The sequence below is a fragment of the Micropterus dolomieu genome, linkage group LG23 (genome assembly GCF_021292245.1).
Source record: "Micropterus dolomieu isolate WLL.071019.BEF.003 ecotype Adirondacks linkage group LG23, ASM2129224v1, whole genome shotgun sequence".
In the NCBI taxonomy this organism is placed as follows: domain Eukaryota; kingdom Metazoa; phylum Chordata; class Actinopteri; order Centrarchiformes; family Centrarchidae; genus Micropterus; species Micropterus dolomieu.
The window spans coordinates 7,521,486-7,535,442 of NC_060172.1; the positions used below are offsets into that span (position 1 = coordinate 7,521,486).

At 40.1% G+C, this 13,957-nt stretch overlaps 1 protein-coding gene across 2 annotated transcripts in view; it reads left to right on the forward strand.

Moving 5' to 3' along the window:
- sgcd (sarcoglycan, delta (dystrophin-associated glycoprotein)) overlaps positions 1-13,957 on the forward strand; it is a 167,703-nt gene that overhangs the window by 120,707 nt on the left and 33,039 nt on the right. For both annotated transcript variants that reach the window (XM_046039838.1, XM_046039837.1), the window contains exon 6: positions 12,131-12,203. In XM_046039838.1, the coding sequence (XP_045895794.1) occupies positions 12,131-12,203 (73 nt within the window). The remainder of the gene's footprint in view (positions 1-12,130; positions 12,204-13,957) is intronic.

Consider the following 13,957-nt stretch of genomic DNA (forward strand, 5'->3'; position numbering starts at 1 on the left):
TTGTTTGATATCCAGTTAAATGTTGGTGGTGTCATGACTTCACAACCGAGAATTCATAACAGAATTTATCTCATTGCACTTTTCATATAGAGCAGGTCTAGACCTCACTTTTTGTAATATTATTTACAGGGACACAACAATTTCCACCATGAGCAAGCACTATGCTGTAACATTAAGATGTCCTTTCTTTGGAGCTAAGGGGCCCAAACCATGCAAAACAGCCACAGAAGAGAAAGAAGAATCACCTTTCATTCATTCATTTAATATGTTATATTCCTGTAAAGTGCCTATTGTAGTGAAGCAGATGGCAGATGAAAAGAGACATTTAAATCAGCTACAGCTATGTCTGTTTTCATGGAACAGACTCATCAAATATGTTTGCTTCGAGCATTCAGAAACGGTATAATGTATATGTCATTTTTAAAATGTTCAAATGAACTGAAATGAGAATAAAACACACACACACAGACACACACACTCCCTGCCATGCTAATCAGCTTGGTCCAACACTCTTCAAGTCGATGTCCCCGGCAGGCCTATTTGCAGAGGAATCTCAAATGTCCTGCTCACTATCATTCCTTCCAATTAGAGGCTCGGGACTTCATTACTGTCGCCCCGCCGGCTGCAGGCTTCAAACACTTAGAGACAGACAGGCGGACATCAAGATTCAGGCTCTTATCTTTTACAATCTCTGTTGAAGATTGAAGGACATTACCCACAGTGTGCTCAGCAAAGTCCATCTGTCTGTCTGCCTTCCTCTCACTTTAGCTTTCTCTGTCCCGACTGCAGCGCTTTCACTGCATGGAGTCATGTTACTTTCTATAATTTTGCACATCAGTTTGTCTTTTTTGGACGTGTATCCTGTGAGAGTAGCAGTGATTTTTATTACCCTGTCTGCATTATAATTTACTGTCACTAAGACCTGAGAGGAACTATAACAATTTTTGCACTGTTGTGTGTTCTCATGTGACTTTAATAATGGTGAGGTAAGGTCTATTGTTTTTATTTTTTTAAATTTAAATTTGTTGTTAAATAAATGATACATACGTTTTTTAGATATATATATATATATATATATAACCCCAGTCAAATTGAGACACAACTTAATGCTACTTTTTGATTTGAAGCTAATTTGAAAAGGTGTTGGAGAAATATCGAAATCAGGACACCTTTCGCACTTTCTTTTCAGTACCAAGAACATCACTGAGCTCTGTTCCTCTTCTTTCTGGGGGGTGATGAAGTGGAGGTATAGAGGTGGCAGTGGGGAGACAGAGAGATGATCAGAAGATCTCATCATGCGGTTGCTTTAATCATCTTTGTCCCTGGGTGCTGATTGATTACCACTGCTCTGCTCATATTTCGGAACTGTGGTGATGATGATGAGAGTGTCTGTATTCATGTGTGTGTGTGCATGTGTCTTTGTGTGTGGCAACTTCATCAGACCAAAGAGGAGGCCTTCAGAAGTGGGAACAGAGTCCTGTACAACCAGGCCAGGAACACACTGACTAAAGAGATCAAAGCTACGCCGAAAAGCTAGGAAACCCTGCGTCAGTGTGGAGAGGCCTGTGGACACTCACCAACTACAGGAGACCATCCCCAACACTGCTGGTACTCAACAACTGGCAGACGAGCTGAATGGTTTCTATTGTGGGTTTGAGAAGCACCCAGTTACACCTTTCCCCCGCTCCAACACCTTCAACATCTTCAAAAGTCACCTTCCCCGACTGCCATACTGACACCCCCACTCTCCGACCCCTCACCTGCTCTCATGATTTGTGAAGAGGATGTGAGCTCTTCCAGAAGCAGAAGCTCAGGAAGGCTCCTGGCCCCAACGGTGTGTCACCATCCTGCCTGAAAATCTGCACAGACCATCTGGCTCCCATCTTCACACAGATCTTCAACAGATCACTGGAGCTGTGTGAAGTTGCCTCCTGCTTCAAACGCTCCACAGTCATCCCGGTCCCCAAAAAAACCTCCATCTCTGGATTAAATGACTACAGGCCTGTCGCCCTGACATCTGTAGTCATGAAGTCCTTTGAAAGACTGGTGTTGGCCCACCTGAAGGACATTACAGGCCCCTTGCTGGACCCCCTGCAGTTTGCCTACAGGGCTAACAGTTCAGTGGATGATGCTGTCAACTTGGGACTGCATTACATCCTGCAACACCTCAACTCTCCAGGGACATATGCAAGGTTCCTGTTTGTGGACTTCAGCTCGGCATTCAACACCATCATCCCGGACATCCTCAGCACCAGCTCACTGTGCCAGCCTCCACCTGTCAGTGGATCACGAACTTCCTGACTGACAGGAGTCAACAGGTGAGGCTGGGGAACATCACAACCAGCACCTGGACTATTAGCACTGGCGCCCCCCAGGGGTGCGTCTCCCTACTGCTCTTCTCCCTCTACACCAACGACTGCACCTCAGGAGACCCATCTGGCAAACTCCTGAAGTTCACTGACGTCACAACGGTCATCGGCCTAATCCAGGACGGTGATGAGTCGGCCTACAGACGAGAGGTTGATCAGCTGGCTCTTTGGTGCAGTCAGAACAACCTGGAGCTTAACACGCTCAAAACTGTGGAGATGATTGTGGACTTCAGGAGGAGCCCCCCCCCCACTCTGTCCCCCATCACCATACTCAACAGCCCTGTGTCTGCTGTGGAATCCTTCAGGTTTCTGGGATCCACTATATCCCAGGACCTAAAGTGGGAGCCCAACACTGACACCATCATCAAGAAGGCCCGGCAGAGGATGTACCTTCTGCGCCAGCTCAGGAAGCTCAACCTGCCTAAGAAGCTGCTGATCCACTTCTACACAGCCATCATCCAGTCTGTCCTCTGCACGTTCATCACTGTCTGGTTTGGATCTGCCACAAAAAAGGACAGGAGCAGACTACAACAGACAGTTAGGACTGCAGAAAAGATCATTGGTGCTAATTGTCATATTGTATACTGTATACCAATCCATCTACCTCATGTACATAACACTGCACATAATACTTATTTATTCCAGCATTCTTTGCACTCATCACACTGTGTATGCTTGTATGTTTATGTGCACCTGTATATCACATCCACCTCCAACATGTACATAATAATAACAATAATGGTAATAATAATTTACTCCTGCATCCTTTGCACTGTGCTCATTGCACAATTGCACTATTGTCTCAATCTGTCTGTTTTGTTTATAGTGTGTACATATGTGTTCTCTAAAAGGTAGCCTGTTTGATTTTATTACTGTATTATTGCGTTATTGTATTATTGTATAAGTAAGCACATCAAGAGCATTGTATAATCCAGAGTCAAATTCCTTGGATGTGTACACATACCTGGCAATAAAGCTGATTCTGAGAGAGAGAGAGAGAGATCGGAATGGATAAATTAACATTACTGGTAAGCTACATAGTCCTACCTCCCAATAATACCTCATTTGAATGCATAACTCATACATGACTGAAGTGCAGAAATTCAAAATTACAAAAGCATACACATACAAAACTTAGCTTACCTTAGCTGTATCTTTCTAGCAGCTCACATTTTGATTTGTAAATCCCAGGTGTAAATAATAACTTGTCCAATAACAGTCCATAGACGCTCCACACCAGGGCCTTTGTATTGTGCATGCTGGCTCACTGGCAGATCTAAAGGGAACAGCACTATGGAGCTGGTCCCAATTGACTTTGGGCGAGAAGCGTGAAACCAAGCTTGGTAAATCCTGTGTCAAATGTCCTTGTTAGTTTTTGTCATATTTAGTCCACTCTATACTATTTTTTTAGTCAAGTTTTAGTTGACTAAAAGTCTGGGTATTTTAGTCAAAACTTCACTTCACACTTCTCGGTGAGAGGGAAGAATTTAGAAAGTTGCGTGGCGCTACGGGGAGCCCCAAGCTGCAGTAGTAGGCCTACATGGACCATGCGTAATATTCATCCAGAGGGCTGCGTACGGTCTGGTGATCGTTCGCATCCTCCACAGTAACCCCACGCACTAGGCGTTGCCCCGCTCGGCCAGCATTCAAAGCACAGGAAGAAAAAAATACCGCTGAATGAACACACTGTTCAAGTGAAAATTAAGAGGGAGAAAATTTGGCCTGTGATATTTTGTCTCCTCATTATACTGACAAAAAGAAAGAGAGAATTTGTGTTGATGGAACGTAGCAAACGGGGGCGTTTCATACAGACGCTGAAGGTTACCTTTAGTGTAAAATCCTTACACTTTGTCACACTGTCTAAAAGCATCAGAAATGACACATTGAGATGAGAATGTGTTGGCGTGGCTGTGTCGCGGCTGCCGGAGCTGATCTTCAAGACAATGCTTGTGATTCCTCCAGATGCGCCACAGTGCGTTTCAGAAGCGGCTCCCCACTCTGCGGAGAATACAAGCACAGAGTACGGTCTAGACCTGCTCTTTTATGAAAAGCGCTCAGAGATAACTGTTGTTGTGATTTGGCGCTATATAAATAAAATTAAATTGAATTGAATTGAAAATGAATTGAAAGAGCAGATGAACAGGGCAGGAAGTCAGACAGAAACAGCATACACAATACGGTCCATTTTCAAAATTAAATCCCCCGTGCAGACTCCCGATTATATATCGCATTTAAACACAATTAAAATAGAAAAAACAGAAACCATTTAAGTACGCAGCCTACATGATAAAAGCACAAAAATCAAGGACTAATTACCAAATCAAAAGAATCTGAGCAAGTCAGCAAAATCAGGCAGGCAAAAAGGCTCTGATTCTGAAATGGTCCCTGTGGGGTATGAAGCCTGCGTAGGATGGAACAAAACCGGGTCGCAGAAAGCTGTGCTCTCCCTCTCCAACTTTTATGCTCAAATCTAAACCTGAATTTTGCCTCTCACCTCCAACAAGTTTTGACAAATGTTTGATTTTAACTGTTAATCCAAATCAAACGCTGCTGTGTAATCTTCCAAACCGCTAGCAGTGACTCCAAAAACGCTCATTGTTGTTTTCGTATTAGTCTCTATTGGATTGCAGCTTGTCACCAGGTGCAGGCCGGGGTGGATGTTGCAGTTGTCAATGTGGATAACTGCTATGTATTCTATGTCACCGATGCCACACTGACATTGTTAAAATGTCTCTTGCTTTCTCGCCAATCACTGTCGGGCTCGCCTGTCACTCCGGCGGCAGTGTCTCCGCGCTCTGTCAGCATATTTAGGGGGAAAAAAGAAAAACCAGAAGTTGGAGAGTGATATGACCCAGGGTAAATGATTTATATTCACCTGCAGTTTAGGAGGAATTGTTGGTGGCTTGTCACGTCTTTCCTAGCCGGCTGTAATCCACCGGCTGCATACTGTATGTGATGAGTGGAACTTGAGTTTAGCAAGAGAGATCCATCTGTCACCAGGGGGCCATAGTTAGCTTCTCTTTCATCTCTTTTTCCGTTTTTTCTGGCCTGCTCTCACATTTCTTTGCTTTTTTCCTACTTTTCTCCATCTCCCCTTTCTCAGTTTTGCTCCCTCTTTCTTTTATATGCAGTACTTTGATCTCTATTCTCTCTCTTTACTTTCTCTAATCCACTGGCTGCATACACTATTTGACAGCCTAAATTTACTGTTAAGGTGGAGAATTGGCCCCCTTTATAAAAGCTGCTGATTTCCTTATACCATTCAGAGGAGAAAGGGCAAAGCTTCTCAGCAGGGAGTGCTGGCTATTTATAAGAGAGGGCTGCTGGCTACACCTCCGGTCTGACTGAAATACTTAAAAAGGAAGAATATTATACTCTGCTGCATGGAAAATGAGTGAGCAAATGATGGAATGAGATAATAGAGGAAAGAGAGAAAAAAAAACTTTAATGGGTGACTGTTAAACTTCCTGGTCCTGCACCGTTCTGGGAGGCAGGTCTCTTTGTCTTCAGGATGTTATGTACTTACCTCCAGGAGTTTGCAGCTTTGAACTGCAAAACTGTGAATGTGACACCAAGTGAACAGTTTTGTGTTGCTGTGTTAAAAAAATATGAGGTAGAGTTCCCGATAGAGAAATCCATGTTCCATTTTTCAAATCAAAACGAAGTTTTTTGACTTGTGAGTTTGACTTGTGAGATGGTGATGTCCTTAACCTTTTGGTCATTCACGTCGGTCCAACACAACTCTTGTAGAGACATTCTTGGCCCCCAAATTATGAATTCTAATGACTTCGATGATCCCTTCATATTTCATCTAGTGCAGCCAACATCTCAAAACTTACAAATCTAACTGTGTGCTTATTCAGGTAACATGCACATCTTCACATCCTAAATCCTAGCATGTTAATAGTTGTATCTCCAATTTTCACACAACGATTTTCTGTAATTTACAGTCAAACAAGACCGCTCGTGTAGCTACAGGCTCTAGTTTATATGAGTAGCTCAGTACATAATAAATATGCCATATCTGTCTGCTGATCTACACAGGCAGGAGGACTAATTCCCAGTCAAAATATGTACAAGGAACTCTCATTTGTAAAGAGAAGACTTTATCTCCAGAGAAAAAATTCACGGAACACAAAATCAAACATGTAGTATTGTTAATATTACATCATTTTGTTGCTGTGTTTTCATTTCTGTGGCTTCACATTTAGGGATTACATTTGGTGTCAAACAAAAGGTACATGTACACATGTACCAACCCTTAACAATAATGTTATATTTTATTGTTATTTTAATAACTGGGCACAGCAAACCTGCCTATGTTTGTGTCTTCAACAACAACATTGTCCTCTCAGAGGTGTCAAAGTCATTCTGGAAAATGTGGGCAATCAGCAGTTGCAGAGTCGAGGTGGCTGAGGTTGATTGAGGGAAAGTGAGTACACCATGGTAGTAAATTACAACACTTCATCACAAAATCGCTACGGAACACACGGAACATCACAAATCGGTTTTATCTTTGACAGGATGAGAGTGGGTTTCATGCAGTTAGACCAGTCAGTGGTCATAATTTCACGGTTAGACATCCGAACAGCATCACAGTTTCGTCAAGCTTCTGCCTGCAGTATTTATGTCCAGCTCTTGACTTTGACTAAAATGTTACAGGTCCCATGTGGTTGTGATCATGCTGAACAGTCATCATTTACATCGATTGCACCAGTTGTTATTTACAACCAGGAGGACTTTTTCTAATAGGGACTGTGGAAATCATGTCTGTGCACTTGTACAATATGCATGCAGTAATTTAGTTAGTGGGCTATAATGAGCTGTGTGACTGCACATGCTAATCCAGCTCATGTGTCAGAGAAGAACATGATATTAATATTCATAACAACCCCTTTGACAAACACATATGAATGTAGGTCAGTCAGCTTGTAGCCATCCAACGTCTTGTATTCAGGCATGCAAATTGGTCAGAGGTAATAAAGGTGAGAAGATAAGCACACAAGGATAGTGTCAGAGGCGTCTAAGCTTACATGTTTGTATAGATAACTTGCAATTATGTACTGCAACAAGAGAAAGATACCGACACACAAGGGCGTAACTTTGTGTTGAAGTGGGTGGGGACATAAAGGCTCAGATTAGGGGTGTGACAATACACTAAGTTCACGAGAGGAGATGATAGACGATATTAGTGTCACGAGAACAAGACAAGATATTTTAACACTACTTTATAGAAAACACTTTATGGTGAAAAATATGAGTTGGGGTGTGCCTCCCCCAGAAAATTTTGAGCATTAAACATTTAATTTCCTGATTTCTGGTGAAATTTTCTGCACCAATTTCCTTTCCTGCAATAATTTATGGTGGAAATGTTTTTATTTATTTAAAAGGGAAACACAAAATTCAAGGTGACAACTGAAAATCAAAAAATATAAGAACGGAAAACCTGGCCAAAAAGAAACTGTGTAAAGAAATTGTTAAAGATACTAACTAGTGCTGCCCGTTTTGGGGTCATATTATAATTTTTTAGTTAAATAAATAAATAAGAGTACATTGACTTTTCTCAAAGCATTTTCATTTGTTATTTAACATTTCTGGTTGCAAGCTATTAAGAACATTTTTAACAAATGCTTTCAAAAAGTGGTGTGGACAAAATCATCCATTTCAAAAGGTTGTGGGGACATGACCCCAGCGTCCCCAGTGTAAACAACACCGAAGCCGATACAGTGTAGTGGACTAGAAAAAAGACCCGCTCTACTCTGCCTCTGATTGGCTGTCAGACGTCGCCATTAGGAGTGACAATTGGTTAGGCAAATGCAGCTGTAAATTTGCTAAGCTCATGCTAGAGTGGACACGACCGACGACCCCCCCCCCATAATATTTTCTCATCGGATCTACATAAATCAGATAGGTGAACCATTCTGGTCTCAAAACGGCAAATATTGCGAGTTTGCATGCCTGTGTATTATTAATAGTAGGAGTAGTAGATGAGAGCAAAATAATGGTGCATTATGCACTGAAATGCATCAAGATAAATGCAGGATTTTGGCTTTCGGTTATTGCTGCTCATGTATAGCCCACGACCATCACCAATCACTGAAATTATTCCTGGAGGGAGTTTCTTCTGTGCCTTGTGTGTCTCTGTATTTCATCACCATTGAGACACAAATGATAATATCTGCCTCTGGTCTTAGTACTACCTCACAAACACACACACACGTTCATACACTGATATACATGGACACATGGCTGCCTAAACAGACACATAAATCTTTAATGGCATAATTTATTTTCGAACCTTTTTTTTTTATTATTATTTTTTTACAGAACTTTGACAAACATGTATAGTTTGAATGTAAATCATAAACCTGGACAAACTATGTAACTATTGTTAGTTCTCAGCTAGCATATGGGCAGATACAACACGTTTTTAACTACACGTAAAAACATATTGCTCTGAAATAAAGCAGAATTATATATATCTGATGGCTTTAAAATAACCATTTCTAATTCTTAATTATCCATTAGACTGATGTTAAAGTTATCAATAAAAAAACTTTTATGTTTTGAATACAAATTTAAAATAATTCAAGAACCCTTGACCCATCCATTTGAAAATGAAAAGTATATATATACATTACAAGAAAAATATATATTTTCTACAGACCGCTGACTGTGGTGAAAACATCACTCCGTTTGAACTTTCTATATGGGTGATAAAAAAGGTGGTATGAATAAAATAAAATGACACATTTTATCCTTTAAACTAGCAAGTTAAGGCAGAGTGACAGCCAGAAGCAAAGAAAAGAGCTTTTTGTTCTTTTTATTCCGGCTGAGAGCTGGGATTTCTAATGTGAGGCTTCTGTTTTATCTTCACTCACTTTACTGCAGGAAAGAGGCAGTGACATGCACCGAGGCTTCCACTTCACTTTACATCCTCCTCTCTGTACTCTGGCTCTAACTGACTGAACAGTAGGTATTTAAATGTCACCGGAGCTTTCATGAGCAACTGAAAATAGAGATTTTTTTTCTTCTATCAGGAACCGTTTTGTTTTGCTTCTCAGAAAACTGAGAAATCAATCTTTAGAAAAGCATAATACTTGTTCAGAAAAGCATAATACTTGTTGCTGCTTATTTCCTACAGTTCCTGCAACTATTGGTTTCAGTACCTCAACTGGTGAAATTACTCAACTACTCATTTACCAGATATTGAACACCATAGCTTGTATTGTATGTTTTACTTAGTAATTGCTGAGGTGTATGTTTAAGTATTTACCAGAAAATATATAAAAATCTTGTCACGTATAAGCAACATTTCAACAAGAGTTACATACATTTGGGTCAAATAAAAATAAAAAGGACAACGGAAGTGGCTCCACGTGTATCAGTCATTAAGAGGAGAGTTATCTATCCCACATCTGCAAGCCGAAGCTCCACTTTGCATAAAGATATTTAATTTCCCTGGCTTTTTGACAGGTTGAGCTATTTTATGTAGAGCTCCCTGGAGGAACAAGAGTGTTGTAAATATCTCCAGACATCATGGAAACTCGACCATTAAACGCCTGTTTAATAGAAATATTATACACAAACGAATCTGCCCAGGTTGCTTCAACTTAAATATTCAATAAAAGAGAGTTGCCAATTTTAGTTCCACATGTAAAGTGAATAACATAACAATATATATGTTATTTATGAATGATTATAAATAAGCTGTATTCACAAAGACTTATCTTACCGTTAGGAGTCCCCCTGAATAGTGCTAAAAGTTTCTAGCTGCACTAGAGGTTCAGCAGCTTTTCACAAAGCTGTTGAAAGCAAGTATTAGTAAGGCACTGGAGCAACTCCTAACCCCCGTTGCTTTGAATGACATCCTGTTTTTGAATGAACCTACTCACCACGTCTACAGTGATAGGTTGACAGGTGACTTCTGAACACTGTTATTCTCAGGCTGGCAGGCAATTTGAACTCTGTGAAAGACGTTTACCAGCAAGCAAGAGATAATACAACTGAATGTCCCTGTAAAACCCGTAGTAGTACTGTACTATTCAGTCATCAAATAAAGATTTTTTGTTCATGAATTTTTTCCAAACAACACACAAGGCTAAACAATCAAACTCCACAAAGGTTTGACAGGGGGTCACTCACGACTGGGGTTAAAAGATTGGAACCTTTTGCTTTCCATGTAACTTATGAATACTTCACTGTGTGTCATGAAGTGAGAGGTGTTTAGAGTCCCAGCTATGCCTCAAAATGCTTTCAAACACATTTAGTCATGGCCATTGATCTGCACCTGATGCTTTGTTGAGCTGATGTACATGAATGCTTCAATTTACTCGAGCTGAGCTGCTTAATTGGCACTACAGTCAATCAGTGCCTCAGGGTGAGTGCCAGTCGAGTATTACTTTGTTGTTTTTTATGTTTTAAGCTTGTGCTTAATCAGAAACAAGCAATGGAATGTGGAACTGAGGATGTCAAGGTATTTCAGAACATTTCTTCTATATACTTATTGTTTGGACGTTTGCTTTTAAGAAATCTAAAAAGAACTAAAGTCTGTAGCCACACTGGTGGCCCTGCAATACTTATTACCAAGAAATTAGATTTTTTGGAGAGCGTCTGTTTTTATCCTTCACAACTTTACTATGTGCTAAGTCTAGCATGTGTGGTAATACCTATTGGATGTTAATAAGATAATGATAAGCATATAACATTTAACATAGCTGACCACAGTCTATACACTTCTACAATTTGCAAATCATGTCACAGTGCACCGGATCATTTCATTCATGCCACTGACTGAGCTGTCCAGACAGAGGAAGAAGTCATGGTAGAGTAGCTGAGATGTGCTCACCAGAGAAGCAATTGTGATAAAATTGCTGTTTGTCTAGAGCGTTGACAGGACAGTGGTATATCGGGATTTATTGATATACATTAGGACGCTGCCAGTGTGTCTTGCCATGTTAGTCCTTGTTAGTACAAGCCTGTAGTACTTTGTTGTATATTGCAGTTCTGTTCTTCTGTATTAGTACTTTGTAGCATAGATACTTTGTAATTCTTGGTTTCTGTTTCTGTTCATTGTAATTCTACTACTGGTGCTTGTATGTCTACTCTGTGCATGCAACAGATTTTGCCTATCTGTCCAACTATGTCGTATGTTTACAGTTTAGCATATTAAGTTAGAATTTTCCTTTGGCGAAAGGACTCCAGTGTTGTATATTAGACCCTTCCAGTTGGTTGATTGTAATGGTAATAAATATGTATTTTTAAAATACCATACTCGACAAAATGTTATTTTAAAAATACATATACAGTATTCTATCACAGAACGTTGTCCTGTTGCTTCTTGTTGTGAACTCTTATTGAGAATCACCTCACAGCCTACAGGAGATCATGAATAAAAATACAAGATTGAAATCGAGTCTTCCAAACAGCAAAAGACCGGCTGGCAGTAAACAGAGTATGTTTTTCTGAACTCTTGATGCTCTGTACAGCAGCTTTAAATGTGTTCTTCTTTTCCATTCATGATGAAAAATGACATGACATTTTTAGTTTAAAAATAGTATTCATAGTAAACTTAGTATTTTCCCCCATCATATGAGTCTGTGTTATCAGTGAGGCGAGGTGAGCTGAGGCCATCGTGTGCACTGACTGGAGCCATATAGATCCGCTGAGTCTCAGAGATTATGTCCATTGATCGAACAGGAGGGCTTTGTGGTTGCAATTGATGCTGACCTCATGTCTGGTTTTATGTTCTGTGATTTCAGGGGCAGAAGGAGCCGTGTTCAGCAAATCGGTGGAGACGCCACATGTCAGGGCTGAGCCATTCAAAGAGCTAAGGTGAGTCTGTTTCTATCATAGCACACAACAAAGACATCGATATGTAGAGTAAATTACTGCATATGTGAGACACATGTACGTAAATTGGCAGAAACACAGACAAGTGTTGACAGCCATGAAAAGGTTATCCTGCATCTACGCTGCAGAGGCAAACTTGGCTGACCAGAAGAAGACAAAAATCAGCCATACAACAGCCGATTTCCCTCAGTGGAGTCTTCCTCGGTATATGTTTTTCCTCACTTTTGTTGGTTCCCAGCAAGTCCAGTCTTGTGTGATATGATTCTGCCAATTAAATACATATTCAGTTAGTCTGTTAACATCTTTTAACAGAAATTTCTAGTCCAAAAAATAATAAATCACACATATGGCAAATGATACACATACACAGTTTATACTAATAATCAGTTCCAATCACATAAACACCACATTTGGATTTTTCTGTCAATATTTGAATTTGTGATGCATTGCGAATTGATGAATAATCAGTGCTTTGCTAATGGCTTTAAACCCCAGTTTGATTCACCATATTCATTCATTAGCCCTTTTTTTGCCAAAAGAAATATCTCTACTGCGTCCAAAAAATTAGCACTAATGGATTTAGGAACTGTGAGTTCATTTCAACATTGCCTTATATGCAGTTTGCTAATCATGCAAATTGTAAGTAGATCTTTCCACCTTGATCTTGAAAAAATAATAAAAAACAGGTAAAGAGGCAGGATTTAGATGTAGAAATATATGAAGAGGTGAAAAGACAACTTTTCCATGGGCAATTAGTACTCCTGTCAAGTAACATTAGTCTGTAGGATCAGTGTTGTGTTAAGTAATCTTAGTGGATGGGAGGAAAGATTTGGCAAAAAAGACGTGGTAATAATATACTTGTGAGACAGACACCCGAAGAAGTGAGGGAAAAATATTTTGGTGAAACAGTGAGTAGTTGGAACATACTGATCATACATACAGACAGATGAGAAGTGGATCATGGTGAAGGGGTGGTTTGACACATTTCTAAGGGTGTTTGTTCTTGTCCCCCAAAGCAAACTACAAAATAAATAATTTGTCATTGCCCTCCATGACGCATAAGGTATGTTTTTTGACCTGACACAGTGATGGTAGAGTTTGGTTAGATGAAAACAACTTAAGAAAATAGTACTTTGCTAAGGAAAGGGGACCTTTGTCATCAGAGTTACATTAATAACTACTTGGTTAAAGATGGAATGTATGAGATATGGCCAGAATGTTAGGTCAAAACATTAAAAAAATAACATTATCAACAAAACGTAAATAATAAAAGTAAACTCACAAAACATTAACAAAGCAGTTGTTCTTACACCTACTTTTCTTATCAAACAGAAAAATACAACCATACAACTTCTCTACAGCTTACACCCTCGTTAGAAACTAAATAAAACACACCAAAACTGTCTTGGTTAGTCTTTTTGTTCCAATAATCACTAGCTCTGGTTTAGTTGAAATATACCATTAATTCACAGAGTTAGATGTGAAAATATTCTGTCTCTACATGCTGTTGCTACCTCTCTGATGTCCGACCTCTCTGTCGCTCCTCTCCCGTTTTTTGCCGCTGTGTCTTCGTCATCCCTGGAGTCACGGTCCTGGTCGGGGCCACAGTAAATCACCTCGCTACTGAATGATCCAGCTGTGATCATTGGGAGGCTGCTGAGCCTGGTCCTGTTGCCTTAACTGAGCTAACTAGCTCACAGCAGCTAGCAACAGTTATGACCTGATTTTTTTTGGAG